This window comes from Aspergillus fischeri, genomic scaffold, assembly GCF_000149645.3.
Source record: "Aspergillus fischeri NRRL 181 1099437636265 genomic scaffold, whole genome shotgun sequence".
Lineage (NCBI taxonomy): Eukaryota > Fungi > Ascomycota > Eurotiomycetes > Eurotiales > Aspergillaceae > Aspergillus > Aspergillus fischeri.
This window is the reverse complement of record NW_001509761.1, coordinates 1,415,429-1,437,688: the sequence shown is the minus strand read 5'-3', so window position 1 is coordinate 1,437,688 and position 22,260 is coordinate 1,415,429. Positions and strand designations below refer to the sequence as shown.

The 22,260-nt window shown below is 49.2% G+C and overlaps 12 protein-coding genes across 12 annotated transcripts, besides 2 other annotated features; 5 read left to right on the top strand and 7 right to left on the bottom strand.

Moving 5' to 3' along the window:
- Positions 1–150: 150 nt before the first annotated feature.
- On the bottom strand, positions 151–1,101 carry NFIA_005480 (RTA1 domain-containing protein; the record flags this gene model as incomplete). Its single annotated transcript, XM_001259082.1, has 3 exons — positions 151–605; positions 654–896; positions 942–1,101. The coding sequence occupies 3 exons, from the start codon at positions 1,099–1,101 to the stop codon at positions 151–153; spliced, it is 858 nt and encodes a 285-aa protein (XP_001259083.1).
- A 499-nt stretch (positions 1,102–1,600) lies between these two features.
- Positions 1,601–1,625: a microsatellite.
- A 218-nt stretch (positions 1,626–1,843) lies between these two features.
- On the top strand, positions 1,844–3,461 carry NFIA_005470 (FAD-binding oxidoreductase; the record flags this gene model as incomplete). Its single annotated transcript, XM_001259081.1, has 4 exons — positions 1,844–2,143; positions 2,188–2,882; positions 2,931–3,139; positions 3,187–3,461. 4 exons carry the CDS (start codon positions 1,844–1,846, stop codon positions 3,459–3,461), a joined length of 1,479 nt encoding a protein of 492 aa, XP_001259082.1.
- A 277-nt stretch (positions 3,462–3,738) lies between these two features.
- On the top strand, positions 3,739–4,640 carry NFIA_005460 (uncharacterized protein; the record flags this gene model as incomplete). The annotated part of the gene is made up of 2 exons (XM_001259080.1): positions 3,739–4,061; positions 4,112–4,640. The coding sequence occupies 2 exons, from the start codon at positions 3,739–3,741 to the stop codon at positions 4,638–4,640; spliced, it is 852 nt and encodes a 283-aa protein (XP_001259081.1).
- Positions 4,641–5,237: 597 nt separating this feature from the next.
- NFIA_005450 (uncharacterized protein) lies at positions 5,238–5,745 on the bottom strand (the record flags this gene model as incomplete). The annotated part of the gene is made up of 2 exons (XM_001259079.1): positions 5,238–5,582; positions 5,656–5,745. The coding sequence occupies 2 exons, from the start codon at positions 5,743–5,745 to the stop codon at positions 5,238–5,240; spliced, it is 435 nt and encodes a 144-aa protein (XP_001259080.1).
- A 1,100-nt stretch (positions 5,746–6,845) lies between these two features.
- Positions 6,846–7,320, top strand: NFIA_005440 (uncharacterized protein; the record flags this gene model as incomplete). Its single annotated transcript, XM_001259078.1, has 2 exons — positions 6,846–6,857; positions 6,946–7,320. The coding sequence occupies 2 exons, from the start codon at positions 6,846–6,848 to the stop codon at positions 7,318–7,320; spliced, it is 387 nt and encodes a 128-aa protein (XP_001259079.1).
- Positions 7,321–7,962: 642 nt separating this feature from the next.
- Positions 7,963–9,123, bottom strand: NFIA_005430 (uncharacterized protein; the record flags this gene model as incomplete). The annotated part of the gene is made up of 5 exons (XM_001259077.1): positions 7,963–8,001; positions 8,094–8,325; positions 8,431–8,539; positions 8,597–8,675; positions 8,746–9,123. The coding sequence occupies 5 exons, from the start codon at positions 9,121–9,123 to the stop codon at positions 7,963–7,965; spliced, it is 837 nt and encodes a 278-aa protein (XP_001259078.1).
- Positions 9,124–9,867: 744 nt separating this feature from the next.
- On the bottom strand, positions 9,868–10,601 carry NFIA_005420 (GNAT family N-acetyltransferase; the record flags this gene model as incomplete). The annotated part of the gene is made up of 2 exons (XM_001259076.1): positions 9,868–10,100; positions 10,163–10,601. The coding sequence occupies 2 exons, from the start codon at positions 10,599–10,601 to the stop codon at positions 9,868–9,870; spliced, it is 672 nt and encodes a 223-aa protein (XP_001259077.1).
- Positions 10,602–11,002: 401 nt separating this feature from the next.
- NFIA_005410 (putative FAD binding monooxygenase) lies at positions 11,003–12,550 on the bottom strand (the record flags this gene model as incomplete). The annotated part of the gene is made up of 1 exon (XM_001259075.1): positions 11,003–12,550. The coding sequence occupies one exon, from the start codon at positions 12,548–12,550 to the stop codon at positions 11,003–11,005; it is 1,548 nt and encodes a 515-aa protein (XP_001259076.1).
- Positions 12,551–13,450: 900 nt separating this feature from the next.
- Positions 13,451–14,317, bottom strand: NFIA_005400 (putative isochorismatase family hydrolase; the record flags this gene model as incomplete). The annotated part of the gene is made up of 4 exons (XM_001259074.1): positions 13,451–13,541; positions 13,590–13,809; positions 13,862–14,174; positions 14,228–14,317. 4 exons carry the CDS (start codon positions 14,315–14,317, stop codon positions 13,451–13,453), a joined length of 714 nt encoding a protein of 237 aa, XP_001259075.1.
- Positions 14,318–16,323: 2,006 nt separating this feature from the next.
- NFIA_005390 (uncharacterized protein) lies at positions 16,324–16,770 on the bottom strand (the record flags this gene model as incomplete). Its single annotated transcript, XM_001259073.1, has 1 exon — positions 16,324–16,770. The coding sequence occupies one exon, from the start codon at positions 16,768–16,770 to the stop codon at positions 16,324–16,326; it is 447 nt and encodes a 148-aa protein (XP_001259074.1).
- Positions 16,771–17,421: 651 nt separating this feature from the next.
- Positions 17,422–17,446: a microsatellite.
- A 167-nt stretch (positions 17,447–17,613) lies between these two features.
- NFIA_005380 (aldehyde dehydrogenase) lies at positions 17,614–19,104 on the top strand (the record flags this gene model as incomplete). The annotated part of the gene is made up of 1 exon (XM_001259072.1): positions 17,614–19,104. One exon carries the CDS (start codon positions 17,614–17,616, stop codon positions 19,102–19,104), a length of 1,491 nt encoding a protein of 496 aa, XP_001259073.1.
- A 423-nt stretch (positions 19,105–19,527) lies between these two features.
- Positions 19,528–20,888, top strand: NFIA_005370 (MCT family MFS transporter; the record flags this gene model as incomplete). The annotated part of the gene is made up of 3 exons (XM_001259071.1): positions 19,528–19,685; positions 19,739–19,880; positions 19,926–20,888. The coding sequence occupies 3 exons, from the start codon at positions 19,528–19,530 to the stop codon at positions 20,886–20,888; spliced, it is 1,263 nt and encodes a 420-aa protein (XP_001259072.1).
- Positions 20,889–22,260: the final 1,372 nt, after the last annotated feature.

The following is a 22,260-nucleotide window of genomic DNA, read 5'->3' as shown; positions in this document are numbered from 1 at the left end:
TAGAGTTTACTTCTTCCAACTTATTGACGTTGAGTCTTAGTAAATATGGAAACTTGATATATCTAACACTACGTTTCTCTGAAATGCTAACTCATATCACGTATAAACATCATCACAAACAAACTATATCAAAACGACAGTCCAATGCATCTAGACCCCTCTTTCCGCGTCGCTACCTCGAGCCCCCAGAGTCTCACATTCCACAAGCTCACCCTTCCCCGCACCCAAAACACCAGAAGGATGAACCACATTCATCAGAACCATCAAAACAAACATCAACGCCGTGTCGAGAACATACATGAAGATCTCATGATGAATTAGATACCCATCGAACCCCTGCGCAAACTCCACCATCCGAAAGGCACTCCGGATGAGAATGAGCCCGCTAACCAGGTACAGCACCCAGAGCAGACCCTTCCAGCTCCTTGCCCAGGGCACCTTACCAGAGGTACCCGACCTCTGTGAACTGGCGAACCGAAAGTGAAAAATACAAACCACAAAAACAAAAACACCAAAGAACAGAAGCTGAACAGCCAGACCAGCGACGATGATATACGTGCCGATATCTTGGGAGTTTGCCGAGCCGGCGGACATGACTCCCCCGCCTGTGCTGTCAGCAAAGAATGTCTCGCAAAGGGTAAGAGGGTACTAACCAGCTCCCTGGAGGATAAACGAGAGGATATCCCCCGCCACAAAAGTCTTGGTCATCCATTTCACAGGAACGGGACTTAGTCGTTCTGCGTGGAGGTATCGGATCACCCGACCAAGGATCATGTAGATCGATGCTGCGTAGAGCGTTGGCGCCAGCAGGACCAGAAGTGTCTGGATGGCGTAGAGCGTAGTAGAAGTCTCAAAGAAGTGGGATGCAGCGCGGCATCCGTAGCCGGTGACCTGGACTGCGTCTGGTCAGTGGTGTATGGATGGAAGTGCTGCAGACTTACAGAACCCGCCCACGATGAATGGGTTCATGTACTTTGACCCGGCCTTGACGCGCTGGTATAGATGTGCCAGTGTTGTGATGTTGAACAAGACTGAAAAGACGATTGCTGCTGGTAGAGAGGGCTCGTAGTGATAGAGGACGAAACTGTTGTTGGATGACATTTTGTCTGTTTGGCAAGGATGTGATGTCAGGTTGTGCTGAGAGGATAGTGAACATTGCATTGAGCTATGGGATGTTTATATACAAATTTCTATCAATTATATACAGTATACAACGAGATGTCCATGGATTTTTGGTCTCGCGTTCGTACTCGGGTACGATGGCATCCCAACATAGAAATGCATGAAGCCTTGGTGCTTGGGCGTATCAAAACTCAATTGATAGCCAGATTTGCACTTTCAATCCGATAGGCTCTCAAGTATCAATATTTAGGCAACCCTCATTTTCATGCCGGTCAATTGTCTTTTGACGAGAGCGGGGTGTCCTTGTTCCCGATCCGATCTGATTCAGAATGGCCCCTACAGGCAATGAATCGGCTGTAATACTGCAGCCTTGGACTCCTATCGGGGTAATTAAGCCTCGAACAAAGTTATTCTAAGTTCTGTGGCTGGTCCGTCGAAATTAGGGCAGATCCTCAAGTGAAGATCATCGTTACGAAACAACCCGAACCCGAATCCGAACCCGAGACAGATTTTATTTGGTATTGGCACCGACTATCATGAACGAAGCAAAGGGCACAAACTCAGTATCGCTGATCTTCAAAGTCATGTTTGGTAGTTCAGGGACGCGATGATGCGATTTCTGTCAATGTATGTTCTCAGCGTTGCAACTGTCCCTATAAAAGGCGTTGTTCTCTGAAAACTGGTCAACACCAACACAATCAACCAGCGATTCTTCATCGCAATGTCTTCTGTTCGCTTTCTCACTCTTTCTCTGGCTACTCTGGTGGCGGCTAATTGGAACACCTCCGTTACAGGAACTCCATGCGCCTGTGCACAGCTTGAGTCGTTCTACCCGGACAAGCTTCTCTTCCCATCATCTGCAAAGTACACAGTCGAAGCTACCAGCTACTGGGATATCCGGAGTGATCTTCACCCATCCTGTATCTTCCTCCCAACTACTGCTGAAGAAGTTGCGAACGCCGTGAAGATCCTCACCCACTGTGACGCGCATTTTGCCGTCCGCGGCGGTGGACATATGAATGTACGATGCCATCTCAACCAAATACTCATTACTGACATGGACAGTTCCCTGGAGCCAACAACATCGACAACGGCGTCCTAATCGCATTGCCCGGAATGGACCAATTTACCGTCCACAACGAGACCATCGACGTCGGACCAGGCATGACCTGGTACGACGTCTACTCTGCCCTCGACCCCTACGGACGGATCGCCATCGGCGGCCGTCTGAAGACCATCGGCGTACCAGGCCTCACTCTTATCGGTGGCGTGCATTATTTCATCAACAAGTACGGATTTGCCATGGACAACGTCGTCCGGTACGAGGTGGTGTTGGGGAACGGGACGCAGGTCGTTGCATCGGCGAACTCGCACCCGGATTTATTCTGGGCGTTGAAAGGAGGGGCGAATAATTTCGCGATCGTAACCAAGTTTACCCTGAAGACATTTGCGATTCCGAAGATTAGTACCACAATCCAGAGCTTCAATGAATCCGGGATCTATGATTATATCACAGCGTTATGTGATCTGGTCAAACTTGATGAGCCGAATCCCATCGCGGCAGGGGGTGTCTTCACGATCGATTACAATGCGACGACGAAGGTGTCTTCTGCTTCGCTGATTGGGGTGCAGGAAGGCGTTAGCAGGCCTCCATCGCAGTTCACCAATTTCACTGCCATCCCTGGCGTGTCAAAGGCGCACAATGTGACGACTGGGAAACAGTTTGCTTCGGGACTCGTTACCCCGAATCAGATGTTCCGGTAGGAAGCATTCCTTTGAACCTTGATATTCAATGCTGATGGCGATAGTGTCATGTTCTCTCACCATACAGTACAGCCTGATCCCGAGACCCTCTACTCCATTTATCAAGCGTGGAAGACAGCGGTCGATGAGATAGCCGACGTGAAAGGCCTCTACCCGACCTTTGTCATGAACCTCTCTCCAGCAGGCGCAGCACGAGTAGGCAGGACTAATGGGATCGGAAATGTGTGGGGCCTGGACGAACAGCCCATGATATGTATGGCCCTGATTTCCTGCTACGGCAATCACTAATGTATGCTGCAGGGTGGCAATTCAGTACAGGCTGGGATCTCGCATCTGACGACATCCGCGTGCAGACCTGGTCGCGTCGACTCACGGAGTCTCTGCACACCATTAACAGGAAGAAAGGGACCAGCTCCGAGTTTGTCTATATGGGCGATGCGGGCGAGTGGCAGGATCCGTTTGCGGGGTTTCCTGAAGCCAATGTGCGGCGGATGAAGGCAGTTAGAGCTGCCTACGATCCTCTGAGGACCTTCTCAAGGCTGAACTGGGGTGGGTTCAAGCTTGGGTTTGACTAGCCAAGCTGCCAATGTTCACTTTGGCTTTATCGTGTTGTCGTATTCGGAAACATTTCCCGAAGGGGTAATAGTCTTGGGATGATCGGCGCTCGGATTCGGGTTCGTGTTCGGGGTCGCTGTCGACCAACTCCTTTGCTTCATTAGTTCGAGCTTGAGCCAGTTATAGTCAAGATGTATAAATATGCCGTTGTAGAACGTTATTTCAACACCACTCTGCAGGCTGCCGCCGCGAATCTATACATCATCGTTCAATTTCCATTCTCATCGGCTGTACACAATGATAGCAACCAGTACAACTACCAACCCTCCCCCTAAGCAAGACATACAGACAGAGCTCAACTACTGGGGAGGGACCAATGACCCAATAATCATCGACTTTGCTAAACCCGACGGAAAAGAGAAATTCGCAGAGGTAGAAAATAAACAAGCGAAGCACCCGGTCCTCATCCACGACATCCGCGGTACCGAGGATCAGTACACACTAGAAACACACGGATTCCAATACTTCCACGACGAGGTCCCCGAGCTGGACGACTGGACCGACGAGCGAAAGGTCATCGACACCCTTATCCCCAGGTCGGAAGAGCTCGTCCGCAAAATGTACGAACCCTTCACCACAACAATGCCACCCTCTAACCCGAATGGAACAGAACCGGCGCCAAAGAAACAATAACCTTCACCCACCGCATCCGCTGCTTTGCGTCCGACGACGCAAAACTAGCCGACAACCGCGCTCCAGCACACAGCGTCCACACGGACTTTACCGTCGCAGGTGCGTTGCGACATCTCGAAGCAGCGGTCCCCGAGTCGGAGCGCCTCAAGCAGCTGTTAAGTGGTCGAGTCATGATCATCAATGTCTGGCGACCACTGAAGACCGTCCATAGGGATCCCCTCGCTGTCTGTGATTGGCAGTCTACCAACCCGCAGGATATCATCCCCTTTCGACTGGTCCTCCCGCAGGGCTGGAACGAGCTCAGCAAGGTGCAATACAACAAGGATCACCGGTGGTACTATCTCAGCAACCAGCAGCGTGATGAGCCGCTGGTGTTTAAGCAGTTTGATAGTGGTAAGGTGGAGGAGGGAGGATGTACGCTGCCGCATAGCGCGTTCGAGCATCCTTCAATGACGGAGCATGAGCCTCGGCAGAGCATCGAGATCAAGATGTTTGCTTTTTTGTAGATATTGTGCTGGCCTCAATTTCTGCTTCAAGTGATCTATGCGCGTACACGTGGCCACAATTTGTAAATCAATAGTTATTCATCTCAGCTGAGTCACTAGTCATATATCACATTACCACATCCGCATGAATTTGAATGGGCCAAAGCCCAGCTGCATGACGCCGGGGCTGGGCACTGGGCTAGTCGGACCACCGTGCACCTACAGACCTGTAGGACAGCGACACACGAGAGGAACGAGGTACTCCTTTCAGAAAGTGGTTAGCTGCTCATGATTAGGAATTAGGCGCTGTTGTGACCGCAAGTCGCTTTTGCCTCGCGAGTTCCTCAAATTGGTTCCTTTTGTTGGAATGGTACTTTCCTTTCTTACAATGCGGGAGACTTGTAGTCATAAACATGATGCCTTACATTCGATCACAAATAAGGTATACCAGTATACTCAATTCAGCCTGTAGAAAGCCACAGAAACTCCGCCTTGGTCGCTAAGGCCAGTTTTGTTTCTGTTGCTCCACGTAACACTATACGACATTCGGAGGTAACAGATAAGTATGTAGGCAAGCCCCCCGCGGCTCATCGATGCTTGGGCTGGACGACCAACTTTTCAAGAGTAGCTGTAGCACGCGCCAATAGGATTGATTCGAAAGCAATCATCACAATTATAGTAGTAGCAGTCAGCGGGCTCGACACAGAGACTAGCCCAGTCCGCACATCCGGGAGCTTTCTTGTCGAGAGGAGAACGCGCTCTCTTGTTGGACACGGCTGGGGAATCCCCGCCAGCCATGACCCGATCAAGCTGTGCGGCGAACGAGCTGCGGAGTTCAGCCTCCTGTGCAGCAGTCAACTGGATCTCATCCAGGACTTCGCCCTTTCCGTTGACGCTCTGGATCTTATGTCCGGTATTGCTGAGCTGGATCCTGCCTGGAGAGTCGGGGTCTCGGGCAAGGCCCTTGTTGGAAGATTGTCAGCCAATTGCTGTCAACGAAAGAACCTGAATATAAAGCTGTTAATTTGATAGCAACTGCTATGTCTGGCTGGTGCTCGAAAAGAGATCCGAGGGAAGGGGTGACGGCCAACGCGGCGAGTAGAATGCCGGAGAATGGAACCTTCATTGTATTCAGTAGAGGGACAGGCAGACGAAAGTGGAAGAACGTGAGCGTCTATCGGGTTTCTAAGCTCGGGTGGTCGGATTCATAGGTTTTCCGAGTTTACAGACTACGTTTTCAAGACACGATCTCTTATATATATGTATTTCAAACTACTATACGTAACGAGGTTTGACTCTCCCCTCTCGCTATAGGCTAAATCCTCAATTTGAACATTCCGAACACGCCGTTCTTGTCCCGTTTTACTTTGAATGACATTGGTCCTAGCACAAGGACACTAACATTGGTACCATGCATATGCCATGCCTTCTATATGCCTATTAAGGATAGTAAGACTTTGGGGCGACCGCCGCCCAGACATAATAAGACAGTTAGACTACAGGTACAGACAGTTAGACCTTAGAATGACGCTAAACGCGCTGAGAAACGTGCCAAGGAACCATTCATGGTGGGGACTCTGGTGAGTATCATTATTATCATCAGCATCGCATGGTCATAGTTAATTTAAACCCCGCATGGCTGAGGTACTAGTCTACTAGTCTACTAAGCCTTCTACCCTCCTTGATCAATCGGGTCGCTTTCCCCCGAGAGGGTTGGTTTCACCTGATGTTAATCGGCAACTGGGTGTGCCTCATAACCTACTCCATACATTTCCTTCACAATTTCGGTACGAAGTGACTCTCGCTCTGGTTAATCTCTCAGTATCTCGCTTGCGCTGTACCTTTTGCGTCCGGCGGGCATACAGAACCAAATGGTCTACGCTTACGCGTGACCAAGTGAGTAATTTCCGTAATTAGCCAGCTCGGGAGCCGCTTTTGGATTATTAATATACTCGGTGGTGCTAGAGGATAGAATATAACAGGCAGTCTTGGTGCTTGGCAGTTGGTTAGTCTATGTATGTAACCAAGTTTGTACTCCTCCGAAGATCGATCCGAGACCCTTTTGGGCCGGAAATCTGAATCCAACCACACTTACGCATCTCGACGCTCAAGCCGCCCCCACTTGGCGCGGGCCGTTAAGATTAATAACTTAACCTAGCTTTACTTAACGACACTGGTGTTCGTTGAGATACAGCGGCCACCAAAACCTACTGATACCACTCCAACATGAGTTGCTGGGTAAGCGATATTTGTGATAGAAACCATCTTCTATCACAGCCAAGCCCAGTTTTCCCAGGCACTCAGATCCTAACACGATGACTTGCAGACTCTCCCAAGCTTCGTGAAACGCATGAAGCGCGATCCCACTGGCAGGGGATGCACCCACCTTGGCAAGGATGGTGTCCTGCGGACCCTCTCGGGGGACTACGAGGTCCTCGACGCGCGGGGCCTCAACCCCGAGGAGATCAAACAGATTTTGGATACTATGCCCCCGCAGATGGCTCGGATGGTTCAAAAGGAGGACTTTCGTGACGTGGACGGTACAAAGGTTACAAGTGAAGAGGCACTATTCCATCCAGCGCCGGGTATCCTGCCGACGAAACCGAGCGAGGAGGAGGCTACAGAAAGACGGAGGCTGGTGAAGCAGAGTCAGGAGGCCTATTTGCAGGCCAAGAGGGAGCAGTGTGCGGAGCTGGAGTAGCGATCGCCGGCGCATTTGCTATATCAGGCGTCGTCGGGAGATAAGGAGCTCAAGTCGAACGCATAATGTGTATTGTACCCTAGGTAATTTATTCCGGGGCAAGACTGGAGGAATTCCATTAAAGTACGTATGTGACAGCAGTGGGACAAGCTGTGGGTGCCCCCGGCCTTATTCAGAAGGCATGCAGTCTTAGATCTCAAGCACATTGTTCATGCATTATGACTACGTCGTAAGAACCCTATATTGACTAATAAGCTCCCTGGCAATGAGTCATATCCTGACGTTAATTTAAGGATTACCAAAGTCTCTAAGACTGGAGACGACTCGGTGACTCATGACATTATATGTGACCTGGTCCTATAAGTATGAGAATCCTGTTCCTCGAAACAAAGGAACTACACTTCATAATACAATGATAGATATGAGCTAAAACAAGCTACTGTACTGGTCGAAGACACTATACACTTGGAGTATACATTGGGTATCTATGCTGATCTTAAATTTTCGTTTACACAGATAACAAGGGCAAAATCTTAAGACATAGTACACTCCCTGGAGTTTTGTGGTATACAGACCCTTATATTGTTGGATACACAAAGACTAGAGCCCTAACCTCAATACTCTCCCTCGAACGTACCCCATTTAGTGTCTCTGGTAGTGGAAAGGATGTATGTGGGACATCTAGCAATGTGGTATTCTTTGTTAGACTTGTTCCTGTCGGCAAGATCGGATGATGGGATAGGGTAGATGGTTGATGGCCACTTACGTTTTACACTCCCCTCCCTTGAGTCAAAACTTTTGAATAATAGAATGTCTTTGTCACTCTGCCTACTCATATAGTACCAATGAAACGGCTTCGTCGAATCATATAGTGCATACTGTACTGTGCCTGTATAGTGGCCGCGGGTGATATCTACCCCAATTAACCTCGATGTATCAACAGAACGTCCATCGCAAACAGCAATGGGACATTCTTCAACTGGGCCATTAATTGGCCGCCAGATGCTATAATCATTCAATCAAACAAGTCAGCACATAATGTATAGAAAAGTACGGAAAAAGACCGTTAGGACTAGAGAGCTAGGGTTGCTTTGTCTCTTCTTCACCCACTTTATCATTTGCACTCGGCCAGAGAGAAGGTGCTGGGCCTGTTCAGGGAGATGGCTGCGGATGCGTTCCATCGTGGGTGTTTGGGGTTGATCTACAGTTAGGAGCGTGTCTTGCCATATTTAGTGTTTATATGGATTGAAGGCGAGGGTTTGTATAGATAACTCACCTACGTGGACTTGTCGAGCTCGGCTGAGCAATTTTCGATTTTTAGCCTGCCGGTCTTTTGCGCTTTTCTTCTTCCTTAGCTATCAAAGAAATCATGAATAGATGTTAGCGAGAAAAAGATAATCCCAAACATAAGATGCGGCTTGTTACCTTCCAGTCAAAGATGTAAACCTGATCCACTCCCTTGATCTCATTCCTTATGATAGCTTCACATTCAGGCAAGAAGACCTTCTCGACCTGTTCTGCATTCCAGAAATCGCTGGGCCCCATTGATGATGATGGATACTTGCGATAAACGAACCCATTCATCTCAAGACTGAACTCCCCGCCCTGTTCCTTTGTCCCCCGAATATCTCGAATAAGTTCTTCGCTGTCCCCTTTCTGAAATATCAGATTGTGTACCGGCTTCTGTGCGTTTTTCTTTTTACGGCCGAATTGGGCGATGCGATACGGTCGTGTATCGTTGTAGATAGACTGCCATTGGAGATATGTCAACTTGACATTCACATCTGTCGACTGAGAAGACATTATGAATTCATGAACAGGTATGGTTTGGATTAGTTGTGGAGGACCTATTCCACATATTAAATAGGTAGCTGGTTGAGTCACATTTTCCATAGCAGCCTAGGCTAGTATAACTAGTGTACTAGGGATTGCAACTAATCTTGTGACGGATACTACCTCATGGGTTCTAGACTGACCGGCGTCTCTCAGATTTCAATAGTAGACAGGGAATGGGCACGCTAGATGCTAGGTCCAGCAGCCACTTTGCCTATTGCGAAGAGCCCCTCAGAAAGAGCAGTAGTTACAAGTCATAGTCATACTCTAATCACCAAGGGAAATTTACGGGTCCTCGTTTTAGAGCCACAATTTCATGACTGGAGACTCCAATAGGAACAGAAGCACTAACATTACGCCTATTCTCAACCACCATAGCTTTGATTAGCTTATGGACAGTACTCAAGTATAGATTGATTGTGTCACTTGCGTATTGGGTGTAGCAGTAAGGTCATATGTGCTTCTTGACAATGCTGTCAACCCCTGCGGGCTGAATGGGTAAGAATATTCCGTCACTATTCATGTGTTTTCCTGTGAGTATCGCGTTTTCCTGGTCAACGCCGGCTATGGTATGGAAGGTTCTTGCAGCAAGCAATTTAAGATGTTCTTCAATTTTTCTGCTTGAATAACCTCTCAAGTTGACCCCAATCCGCAAAGCGCTTCTTTCCCGCGACACACAGTATAAAGAACCTTATCCCATCTCCTTGTGCCTACCTACCCCGAGACAGGAACATACCTCTTGATCATTGACCAGTGAGGAACACCAAATATCAGTAGGGTAGTCAATTCCGTAAATCCAGCAGCTTCGTACAGCGGACGCCCAGCAGGCGTAGCAACCAGATAACAGTCTCTCTTTGCTGCGGCAGCCCGCTGTACGCCCCATTGTAAGAGCATCTTGCCAATACCCCTCCGCCTATGACGCGGGTCCACCGCAATATAATCGAGATCTACGCTGCTTGTATTAGTTTACTCTGTGGCTTCGCAGCTAGACTGTGTGAGGTGCACCTACGCCACACATTCTTTTTCATCCCGGCGCCGAAATGCGCACGGGCATCTTCAGCTAGAATCCGACGCATTTCAGCTAATGCGGACTGGTCTAAGCCTGCGTGCGCATGCGCAGCAGGTTCTGGTTCTGGTTCGTGGGGTTGGTGCGGTGCGCAACGGGGAGAAGGCACTGGAACATCCCACAGCGCAAAGCCAACAATCTGCCCTTGCAGAGCATCATCTACGGCTACCATCAGAGCAGTCCCGTCAGAGTGGAAGCTCGCAGACTTGCGAGCGGCTCGCCATTGTCTGCATGCTTCGCCAGCTGGCATGTCCGTCGGTTGAAGGTCAGGTGGAAACAAGCGTCGGGATATTGCGTCTGTGGTGGGATTGAAGGCTGCTGCTGCAATATTTGCAATCATCTCTAGATCTGCCTCTCTTGCGGGGCGTATAGAAAGCGCCATTTTTCTATTTGGCAGTTTCTCGGACAGTTTTTCTCAGACACGCGTCATAGCATTCCTGGACGTGTTTGCAGCGGACTGAAGACAGAAGATTACCGGAGGACATGGTGTCTAGAGGGATGGTCTCGGAACATAAAGATCGAGGAAATCCAGGCAACTACCCCGCCTCGTATTTCCCCACTGTTTTCCGCACTTTCCAAGACTTCCATGGTAACAGACAGTGACCCAGCAGACGGCGTATACTCCAAAGCTGAATATGAACAGGGCAAACAGAAAAGATTGAGAAGAGATACGGCATGTAGATTCCATTACAGGAAGACAAGAGTATTCTATGAGAGGAGATGTAAAATCAACCCAACACCGCGCTGCCGGATATAGTACATAAACCTGACAAAAGCCATCAATCAGACCAGACGAATTCCGTTCTTCTCCAAGTACTGCTCAAACCGCTCTGGAAGCCCTGACGGTTCTGCAACAGCCACATATGTGTCAGGTCTGATGAGGTAGGCTGCGTCTCTCGCGAATCCAACCGCTTGATACTTCCCATCCCAGGGGAAGACATGCAGAGGCACACCCTTTTCGCGACACCAGTCCTCCATCTCCTGCTTCGAATCCCCATACACATGGATCTGCCATGTAATTTCCTTCAGACTGTCAAAGTTATCAACGTCCCCCACAGGCGCCCACGGGATCCGATCGCCACCGTGTACATAACCCGCCGTACCCGCAGACAGAGCGCTGTCGCGATAGTTCAGCATGATTTGCGACGCGCCTTGAAACAGACGGTGCCTAACCCTGTTAAACCAGGTCAAGACGGGCAGGACGGTGGGTATGACCCAAGTCCGGATGAAGTTCGCTACGTATCCCTTGGCAACGAGATTGCTGAAGCCCCGGTCCGTAGTATTAACGAGGGTACTCGCAAACGCACGGCGCTCGGGCTCGTAGCTGTCCAGCAGCGACGCATCGGCCTTTCTGTGCACCACCGCTGCAATCTTCCAGGCGAGATTGATCGCGTCGCCGATGCCTGTGTTCATGCCCTGTCCGCCGACAGGACTGTGGATGTGGGCTGCATCACCTGCGAGGAACGCCCGGCCCTTGCGGAAGCTGGCTGCGAGGCGATGGTGCACGCGGTAGGTGGTGAACCAGTTGACTTTGTCGATCTGCAGTCCCATGTTCTTGATCGTGGTTGGTAGGATGTCGTCGAGCGTGAGTTCGGAAATGTCTTTGGTTACGTGTTCTTCGTCCACGGCGCCCGCGAGACGGGCCTTGCGGTTTTTGTCGTATGCGAGAGATAGCATGAATTCGGATCCATTGAGAGAAACGTGTGCCTCGCCGTTCATCGTTGGCCCGCTGCCCTCGATATCTGTTACATAGAAGAGCTGGGGGTACGTTGCACCTTCGAAGGCAATGTTGCAAACATGACGGACGGCGGAGTGGGCGCCATCGCAGCCCACGATGTACCTTGCTTCACAAAACTCTGTTTTCTCTGCTGAATTTGGTTGCTCGGTTGTGTATTTCAGTTGGGCCAGGATGTACTCGTCGTGCTCCTCAAAGTCGACCAATTCCCAGTTCCGTTGCACTGTGATCCCCATAGCATTCAAGCGGTCTTCCAGTAACCGCTCGTGGCGATCCTGAGGATATACATGAATAAACGGGTACGGGGTCAAGCCCTTGCCAACATCACCGATGGGTACATGGGCCCGGTGGGTACCTTCAGTCCAGATATTGGTAGCTTCGATTTTGTGGCCGTTGGCGACCACGTCGTCGGCGAGGCCTAGCTGGCGATATAGCTCGAGTGGACGAGCGTGGACCACCAAAGCCCGAGAAGTGGATGGTTTGGCTTCTTGCCTGTCGATAATGCGCACTTTGACATTCTGGCGGGTGAGCCAGAGGGCGAGCACCAGGCCAGTGGGTCCGGCTCCGATAATGAGAACTTCGGTACGGGGAATCATTGATAATAAACTTGTCAAATGCTTGTGCTATGATGGACAGATATGCGGGTGTACCATGCTCTTAAATTAAGGTCGCTAAGTTGCGGAGGTTATAAGCGCTATGCGTCATCAACGGGAGTTTTCGGGGTGTTGCTGATGCAATATAGCTCGTGAGTACATCACGAGTCTGAACGAATTTGACTGACTCATGCAGGGCGCAAGTAAGCTATCTATTTTTATTTCAGATTTCATGCATGATAATATTATTCGCCAAGGGTTACAATGCAGGCACAGCCTATATTGTGGATGTTCCCAAGTAGTCATGACTCGCGACCGGAAGATGCGGGCTATTGTTGTATTAATTATTGTCCGGCGAGGCACCGTTAACTGTGCTTATAGAACCCCCCACGAGGTATAGGACGCGGTAAGCAATTAGAATATTATACTAGCAACTGTAGGGAGCAACTCTTGTTCAAGCTATGGCATTAGCCGGTTGATTAATATCTGCCCCGACGTGAGGGTGATCTTAGGGTGTGGTAAGCCCCAGAGGCCATAAAGGAGTGAGAATTAGACCAGTCCTCTTCCCAGTAATGTTTCAGTGAGATCACTGATCCTCAACGTACAGACGGCCACCTTACTTTGTTATCTATAGAAATCTGCTCGTTCAGCGTAAAGGTATGTGACCCCTTTCTATTCTCTAGCTTAAGGGGAACAATCGAATCAGCAACGAAGGTATAACGAGATTAAAGACTTGACCAACGATCTGAGCAGTAAGCAATCTATGAAGGATTGACAATGATTGGACATATTATCGCTTTGACACCTCCCACAAGGACATAGAACCAGCCTCTAACCGCTTTTCTACCAAATCACCCATGATTATTAGCGAGTTGCAACGTGCGTTATTGTGCTCCACGATGCTTAGATGAGCGTGCTCTCAACAGCAGCCAGAGTGCCGTTCTCAATGGCCCCAGCGTGGTGACGAGCAACCAATCCGTAAGCGTATTGGTACCTAGTCACAGTTAGACCGATCTGAAAAATGCCGAATGGCGCAACTTACTTGTCCAGGTAGGGCAGAACCTGGTCCAGGCCAGGGGTGTTTCTCCAGTCGCGCATCAGGTCGGTGACGACGCCAAATGTGCCCATGAGGGTGACGCCGGCCTTCTCCATGCGACGGTTGGCATCGGCCGCCAGCTTGACGTCAAAGGTACCGCTGGCCTCGGTGTTGGCGAAGACCTCGTATCCCTCGTCGATGAGCGAGAGGGCCAAGAAGGCGGTGCCTATCTCGTTAGGCTCGTTCTGCCTCAACGCTGGAGGTAAGACGAAACTTACAAACTTCAGTGACAATACCGCCGATAATCAATTGTTTCTTGCCGGTGGCCTTGACGGCCGCGCGGAACTCGGCATTGTCCCAGGCGTTGACCTCTCCCTGGCGATGGACAATGGTCACATTGGGGTTCAGGTCCACGACCTCCTTGATCATCAGTCCGTTGGGACCCGCGTCGGAGGAAGTGGTCATGACGACGGGCAGCTCGAACAGGTTGCCCAAGGCGGCGTGGGCAAGCATGTTGTTGCGGAAGTCGTTGGTGTTGAAGTCGCGGACCAGCTGGGCGAGACCGACTTGGTAGTCGATGACGAGAACAGCCTGGTTGGGAGATTAGTAGCTGGACAACCTGGGATAGGGACAAAGGGAAATACCGCGTTCTCCTTGTCCAGTCGGTTCCAGGCTTTGACGGTCGTGGAAGCCGCCAGGAGAGAAATAGTCTGAAGGGCACTGATGAAACGCATCTTGTTGATATGTCGATGATTTGGATGAAAAGATGGAGTTTTCTATCTCACTGTTTGCTCTGCGGTCTGGATAGTGACGAACTGAAGGGAAGCAGTCCCCTTTATACACTCGATATTCGCTGATCGGCTTTCACCTTCGACATGACATTCATCTCCAGTTCCTTACCATCGGGTTGATAAGCATGACACATTGGTTGCTAAAGTCCACGCGGAATCTGAAGTAGTCATTTGGCAGCCGTCTACAGGGAAGCATTGCATAGCCGACCTCCAATGGACAGGAAGGAATACTTGCAAGCTCGATATGCTCCTCATGTCTCACATAATCTCGCATAAACTTCAAGGCAAAGCTTTCGGGACTGAGTTTGACAGAATTCGAAAGTGGAGTGAGAACCTTAGTCAGGTCAGGATAATGATGTGCTAAGCCGGCAGAAACCCATAGCCTACTCCATAGTGAAGGGCAGCCAGTTATGTTTTCGGGGCTTTCGTAACGTGCATCATAGTCGCACCCACGTGGCGATTATATGGGGGATTTTCTTATTTCCCGTAGCTGCTCAACTGAACAATAGGCTAATATCATTCAAGTACATTCCACTACTGAGCATATGTATCAATAATATCAAAGTAGTTCTACATAAAACTCATCTGCCGAGAAAGGCATTCGAGTCTATGTCAGCCACCATCTTTCTAACCAAATCTGAATATTCCAGGATATTAGGTCTTGCCAGATTATGCTGGTGACAAAATCATTTATAAGACTGAGTAAGACTGTAAGCATACTCCATCTGTGAAGCTGCAAAAGCCATCACTAAGCATTAAGTAATGCATTTGGCAATCATACGTGGGTATGCTGGGATATTTAATATATTAATAGGTTAGGTGTCTCTGTAAAGTGGGCTAAGATGATTATCCTAGGAGGGGGAGTTATTAAGTATTATATTGCTAATACTTAATAAAAGATAGAGCTAAGAGTGCAGTGTATATTAATACTAACTAGAAGATCAATAGTAGTAATATAGGTATAAGTATAAATGAAGAGATGAGCTTGGGTAAGAACCGTAAGATTAAGGCTAGATAGTAGTAGTAATCCTAGAAGGCTAGAACTTTATAACTATCTTAGGCAGTACCTAACTGTTACTAACCATTAAACTAGGTCTTTATTAAAGCAGCTACTTATTTCCCTATAATAATTACTACTATATTTACTAAACCTGATGATAGGATGGGTAATTCATAGCTAAAAATAACTACTAAATGGGCTGTTCCCCTTGGAAAATATCACTGTTCTTGGGGAGATTGTTCTGTTTATATCCCCACCTTGGAATGGACTGGCTCGACGATGTCATCAGCTTGGCGTTCCAGAAGGGCATTTTTAAACCCTAAAGTGGTAGGTTCTTTGCCTTCCTCTTTGAGCAATGTCGCCAGCTAATAAAGTCTTAGCCTGGTTTATCACCTGGACTACATCGCTGGGAAAGTATCGGCAGTAATCGGAGGTTTTCAGAGTGACCTTTCTTTTTTCCTGCGGCTCAGAATTTAGGTGCTCCGTGGACAACGCAACAAGTGTACCCTACTGAAAAACTAAAGAGGTTTCTATCTGCTTTATCTCTATTCTACCTAGTAGAACACGGAAGAGTACACCACCTGCATCATGAGGAATTCAACTGGGTACTGATCCAGTATATCAGGCACAAGTTCAAGCCAATCTTTGAATCGACAGGCGATTGTAGCATTGCAGAAATCCCAGAACTCCGGATACCACCCAGCACTTTCCCAGTCCATTAGGGTGATTCTAAACTCAGGACATCCGTCGCGATCCCCGAGCCTTTGAACCATAATATTCTTCGGCTGAAGGTCACCGTGAGTGAACACAGTGCGGTGGCCGCTCAGGGTCTGATTGACCATATTTCGCAGCAATCGAATGTACTGGTCTGATTCTGTCTGGCGAAGCTTTTCGATGATGGCAAGATTCATGTCTTCCTGTTTTGCGAAGGGTCCAGAAATTTTAGGATTTAAATTTTCGGTCCAGAATACCCCGTCCAGATAGGATAGGGCTGACGATTCAACATCCCCAAGTAATCTGGCGGCGGTATGCTCCGTAGTTCAGTGATCGCGGCTTTAATTAAGTTGCTTATCGTAGCTTTTTCAGCCGAGTTCAGGGATGGCAATAGCTTTTCAAGCGTATCACCAGGGAGATATTCCATAATAATATAAGTTTTGTTGTTGGCAGGGTCCTTGAAGGCCGCGTGAACTTTTGGGACGGGAACTTTGCTGTTTTCTGCAAGAAACTTCATGTTTTCAGCCTCGATGAGGGGTACTCCGTGGCCCATTTTGACTGCGAAATCTCTCATCCGGACGACTTTGGTGGAGGTGTCGGGAGTGCTTAGAAGTTCTGTCGCGGCCTCTATCTCGGAAACAGATGGTAGGCGAATGACTTCAAAAGCCGATTCTCTTGCCATCCTGTGGACTAGGCTTGATTCTGTATGTCTCTTGCAGAAAATGGACGTATAGCACAGGGGCAGGTTGAAGTGGGTTGAATAAAGAGTTTAAAGCGGGCGCTTTTGTTGAATTGAACTGCTGATAAAAAGCTAAGTTGAATCACACGATCAAAGAATCCAACAATATCTCCTCAGGCTACGAGTTCGGGCCGAACCTTTCCAAAAAGCCTGGAACTCTCTCTAGAATATAAACAACAGGTTTAATAATATGAGAGTTTTCCCCGTACCCAGGGTTCCAATCTACTATACTCTGTTGGCTGCCTGACCACCCATTTCGAGGAATGCTAATGGAGACGGACTGCTTACTCGGGGCTCGTATCCTTGTACATCCCACAGCATGATCGCGTGGGAGATAGCTCAGTATATACTAAAGGATAGAGAGAGCAGCGGTACTGCTCATAATCTCTGTTGTAATTGAATTCCGCTATTAAATTCTATGGAACAAAAGATGGAATTTGATTGTGCACTCATATGTGAATGACAGCTATAACCTTTAGGCACCAGCATGGATGATATATAATTGAGGCAAGTCCTCCGTCAGTACTCAGGACCAGCGAGGACTACTTAATTGAGATTGATTCTATGTGCAGACTCGAAAGCCTGACAGACAGAGATAGAGATAGATAGAGATAGATAGCAAGATATGCTTATCTGGACCTGTTGATGCTATCAGAGCGATGAGATGCTGCATGGTCTTGTTATCATGCGGGGTAAGCCTTATAAGTAGTTATAACTACCTAGAAATGCGCAGTCGCAACATTTCCAAACGACAACAACTTCGTACTACCCAGGAAAACAACCACAATGTCTGATATCCCGCACGTATCAAACTGGGTCAACGGCGCCCATACGCCTCCAACCCCCGAACGCATCGTCGTCCTCAACTCCGCAACCGAAACCCCGATCGCAACCATCGACGCAACACCCCAAGCAACCGTCCAAACCATCATCGAAACATCACGAGAAACATTCAATACCGGACCTTGGTCCCGCGCCGACGCCTCCGACCGCTTCACCGTCCTCTCAAAGGCAGCGACCCTTCTCCGCGCGCGCATCCCCGAATTCGTGGAACTCGAAACCAGACAGACCGGCCGACCGATCCGCGAGATGCGCGCCCAGCTAGCCCGCGTGCCGGAATGGCTGGAGTACTTTGCCTCGCTGGCTCGCGTCCACGAAGGCCGCGTGACGCCCTTCAAGGGTCCTGTCGTGAACACCCTCACCCGGCTCCCGCTGGGCGTGGTGGCGCAGATAACACCCTACAACCACCCTCTTCTGATCGCGACGAAGAAAATAGCCGCCGCGCTGGCGGGCGGGAACGTGGTTATTGTCAAGCCGTCGGAGCTGGCGCCGTTATCGGTGCTGAGGCTTGGGGCGTTGTTTCAGGAGGCGGGCTTGCCGGACGGTGTGTTGCAGATCGTCAGCGGGTACGGCTATGAGACGGGCAAATCTCTGTGTGAGAGTCCGCGACTTGCGAAGATTGATTTGACGGGTGGATTGGCGACGTACAAGGCTATTGCGCCCGTTGCGGCGGCGAACATGATCCCCATCACGGCGGAGCTTGGGGGAAAGGCGCCGGTGTGTTTGTTTCCGAGCCTCGACGTGGAATTGGCGGTTAAGGCGGCGTTGTTTGCGAGTTTCATTGCCAGTGGGCAGACGTGCGTAACTGGCAGTAGACTCCTAGTGCATGCTGATCTTTATGATCGGTTTAAAGACCTGTTGGAGAAAAGGGTGAGAGCCTTGCGGGTGGGAGACCCGATGGACGAGCGCACGCAGATTGGTTCTGTCATCTCTCACGCGGCTGTCGAGAGATGCTCTGCTTTTGTGCTGCGGGCAGTACAGGAGGGAGGCCGGGTGCTCTGTGGTGGTAACCCGACAAACTCAAATGGAAAAGGCTTCTTCTTTGAGCCGACTATCATCGAGACACATGCCGATTCGGATCTCGCTTCTAACGAGGTCTTCGGGCCGGTTATTGCGCTCGTGAAATGCGAATCTGAGGAGGAAATCATCCGCATTGCCAACAGCACATCCTATGCACTCGGAGCATCGGTCTGGACCAACGATTTTAGCCAGGCTCATCGCGTTGCTGCAAAGATTGAAGCAGGCATTGTTTGGGTAAACGGACACCACCTGAACGATCCATCTTCATCTTGGGGTGGGTTTAAGGAAAGTGGTATGGGAAAGGAGAATGGCATCGAGGCCTATGAGAGCTACACCAAGGTCAAAAGTACAGTGATCAACTATGGGGTGCAGCCTGTATGGTTTGATGACGAGCCCGCCAACGCGCGGTATGGCTAATTTCCGCCAGTGGCCTGGAATGTACTGTTGGTGTAACTCTGTTTCATTCTGTCACTCAAATGTAGCTAAGTAGGAGTAATTGAGATTGCCATACTACAAGAGTAGTAATGGTAGCGACTGACACTAGAAGTGTCATTCGGCCCCGAGGCTCGGAAATGAAAGATTACCCGATTCGGTAAATAACGCGTGGGATGATGGCGATCGTTCTGTATCTCCGAGCGGATGGCGGATTTAAGTATACGGCTTTTGCTCTTTTGGTAAATCAACGAGACATAGCATCAGATGCTATCAAAAAACGATTGCATTTATATGCGTTCAGGATGCTACATCCATGCCCCAGTCAGACTGGGATTGAGTCGACGGCTTGGGCTTTATCTACAACATCTCCGGATATTACAAGTCTAAGGGTTCGTCGAAGACAATATGAGCAGCGATATAGAGACAGCGCCGGACAGCTCTCGGGTCGAAAAGAATGAGCCTCCCAAGCCAACATTCCCGGAAGGAGGGCCCAAGGCGTGGATGACAGTGCTAGCTTGTTGGTGTGTCATGTTTAACACATTCGGATATATGAACGCTTTTGGGTTGGTCTCGTCTTCTGAAAACTTCCATTATGCTAACGTCGTGCGCGCAACAGTGTTTACGAAGCATACTACAAGAATACTCTCCTCAGGAACGAAAGCAACTCCAACATCGCATGGATTGGATCACTACAGGCTTATTTCATGTACTCCAGCGGACTTGTGTCTGGTCCCCTCATGGATCGATATGGACCAAGAGTAAGCGCAGCAAGCCCAGGAACAGACAATTACTAACTCTCATAGGTTATACTGGTCCCCTGCTCGATCGTCTTCGTTGTTTCGGTCATGCTCACCAGTCTCTGCAAAGAGTACTACCAGTTCATCTTGGCTCAGGGCGTTCTTGGAGGCGTCTTCAACGGCCTGACATACACCCCATCGCTGACGGCAGTGAACCAGCACTTCTTCAATCGCAGACCTCTTGCCTTAGGGATCGCTTCCAGTGGCTCGTCCCTCGCCGGCATCATCATCCCGATAGCGCTAAATCGCATGCTCAACAAGACGTCCCTGGGCTTTGGCTGGTCCGTTCGGATCCTCGGATTCGTCATGCTCGCGCTCAGCGTCGTCGCCTGCCTTGCCATTTCATCTAATGCACCCAAACGACGCACCGGGGCACCATTCTTTCTGGAAGCATGGAAGAAGCCAGAGTACACTATCCAAATCATCGGCCTATTCCTGGTTACCTGGGCTCTCTTCGTACCAATGTTTTACGTCCCAAGCTACGCACAATCCATCGGTATCGGCGTCAGTTTGTCCAATTACCTCATTGCGATTCTGAACGCGGGCTCCCTCATCGGTCGGATCCTCGGTGGCGCGCTCGCCAACCGCCTGGGTCGATTCAATACCCTTGCCAGTGCGTCCGCTGCGTGCGGCGTCCTGATCCTATGCTGGCTGCGTATCAAGTCTCATGGCGGGATGGTTGTGTTCTCAGTGCTGTTCGGCTTCTTCTCGGGGATTGTAATCGGTCTGTTTACGGCTACGATTGCCATGACGGCGCCGAAGCCCAATGTGATCGGATCGTATATTGGGATGGCGCTTGGTGTGCTGGGTCTGGCCAGTTTGACGGGGACTCCGATCACAGGGGCTATGATCAACACCTATGGGACTTACGACGGGGCTATCATCTTTGCGGGGGTGTCTGCTGTTTTAGGTGCTGTGATCATCTTTGTCGCTCGGGTGGTATATGCGGGCTGGAGACTCGTTGCCTGAGAGAACGTCTTTTGATTTGCGTCGACTTTTGTGGATGTAGGTAGAGTATTGAAGAACAAAATTGCCCACAGAATCTCCTGCTTATGATACAGAGACATAAGACAGATTCCCGACCTGTGACATGTACACTTGATTGCAAAACTGGTGCAATTATTTATACTCTTGAATCTGGTAATCTGTCAACAAGCGCTTTCCTGTTCTTACTAATAAGAAAAAAGATGCCTCAACATTGAAATCAAAGCAGATTCACTAACATCCCTATATTAGAGGCTCTTTTATTCCAACTTAATCCCAACTATCTACCCTCTCTTTCCCCTGCCCTCATAAGATACACAAAATCAGGCTGCCTGGATCATGGATTCTACTGCGCATCCATTTACTATCCAGGATGCCCCATATTCCATAATAGGACCTGGGGAAGTCATGATTAGAAATTCTGCTGTTGCTATTGTGCGATCAAATCACCAAGTTTCATAAAATCCCTCTGTGGACAATTCAGTATGATTGAACTTTCTACCCCTCACGCAGCGTACGACCTAATCTTATTATTCTCACAGGACATATGGTGCTCGTTGGCTGGTAAATTGGCCATTCATTCTGGGCACAGATGTCGCTGGAGTGGTGGTTGATGTAGGCCCTGGTGTGACCCGTTTCACCAAAGGCCAGCGGGTCGCGCAAGTACTGTGGCTGATTTTACACGGAGATAGAGACCTGCGTATTGCTGTTGTAGGTATTGCCACAATCTAGGGTCAAATGATCCTGCCCACTCGGGATTCTAGTTATATATATTGGTGAAGGAAATCACTGCGGCAGGAATGCCAGATTCTATAGCTTTGGAGAAGCCGTTGTGCTACCGCAGGCTCATTTGACTGCCGCGGCAGGCCTGTTTCTTGAAGAAAGCCTCAATCTTCCCTTACCCTCTGCTACTGGTGTGAAGCTAACAGGAAAAATCAATTCTCATTTAGGGTAGCGCGTCTTCGGTTGGTGCAACAATAATTCAACGCGCAGAAGCAGCGGCTCTCTCAGTTATCACAACTGGATCAGCTCATAACCATGAGTTGGTAAAGTCCCTAGGCATAAATACTGTTTTTGACTATAAGTCTCCTACTGTTGTTGAGGATGTATGTTGCCAGTGCGCTCGCCAATACTAAATTTTGTTGGTGTCTTCGACGCTATTTCCGAAATTGCAAGTTTTGAGATGATGCATGCAATTCTGGACCAGTTGGAAGCAGATGTCAGGACTATATGTTCTGCCATATGATAAACCCACGGAACGGTTTACTCCAATACTTGGTAAGGCCCCTTGTGATAGCGCCTTTTCCTCCCCTTTTTGCTCATCTTCGCTACATATAACTAACATTCTTCCCTTTTT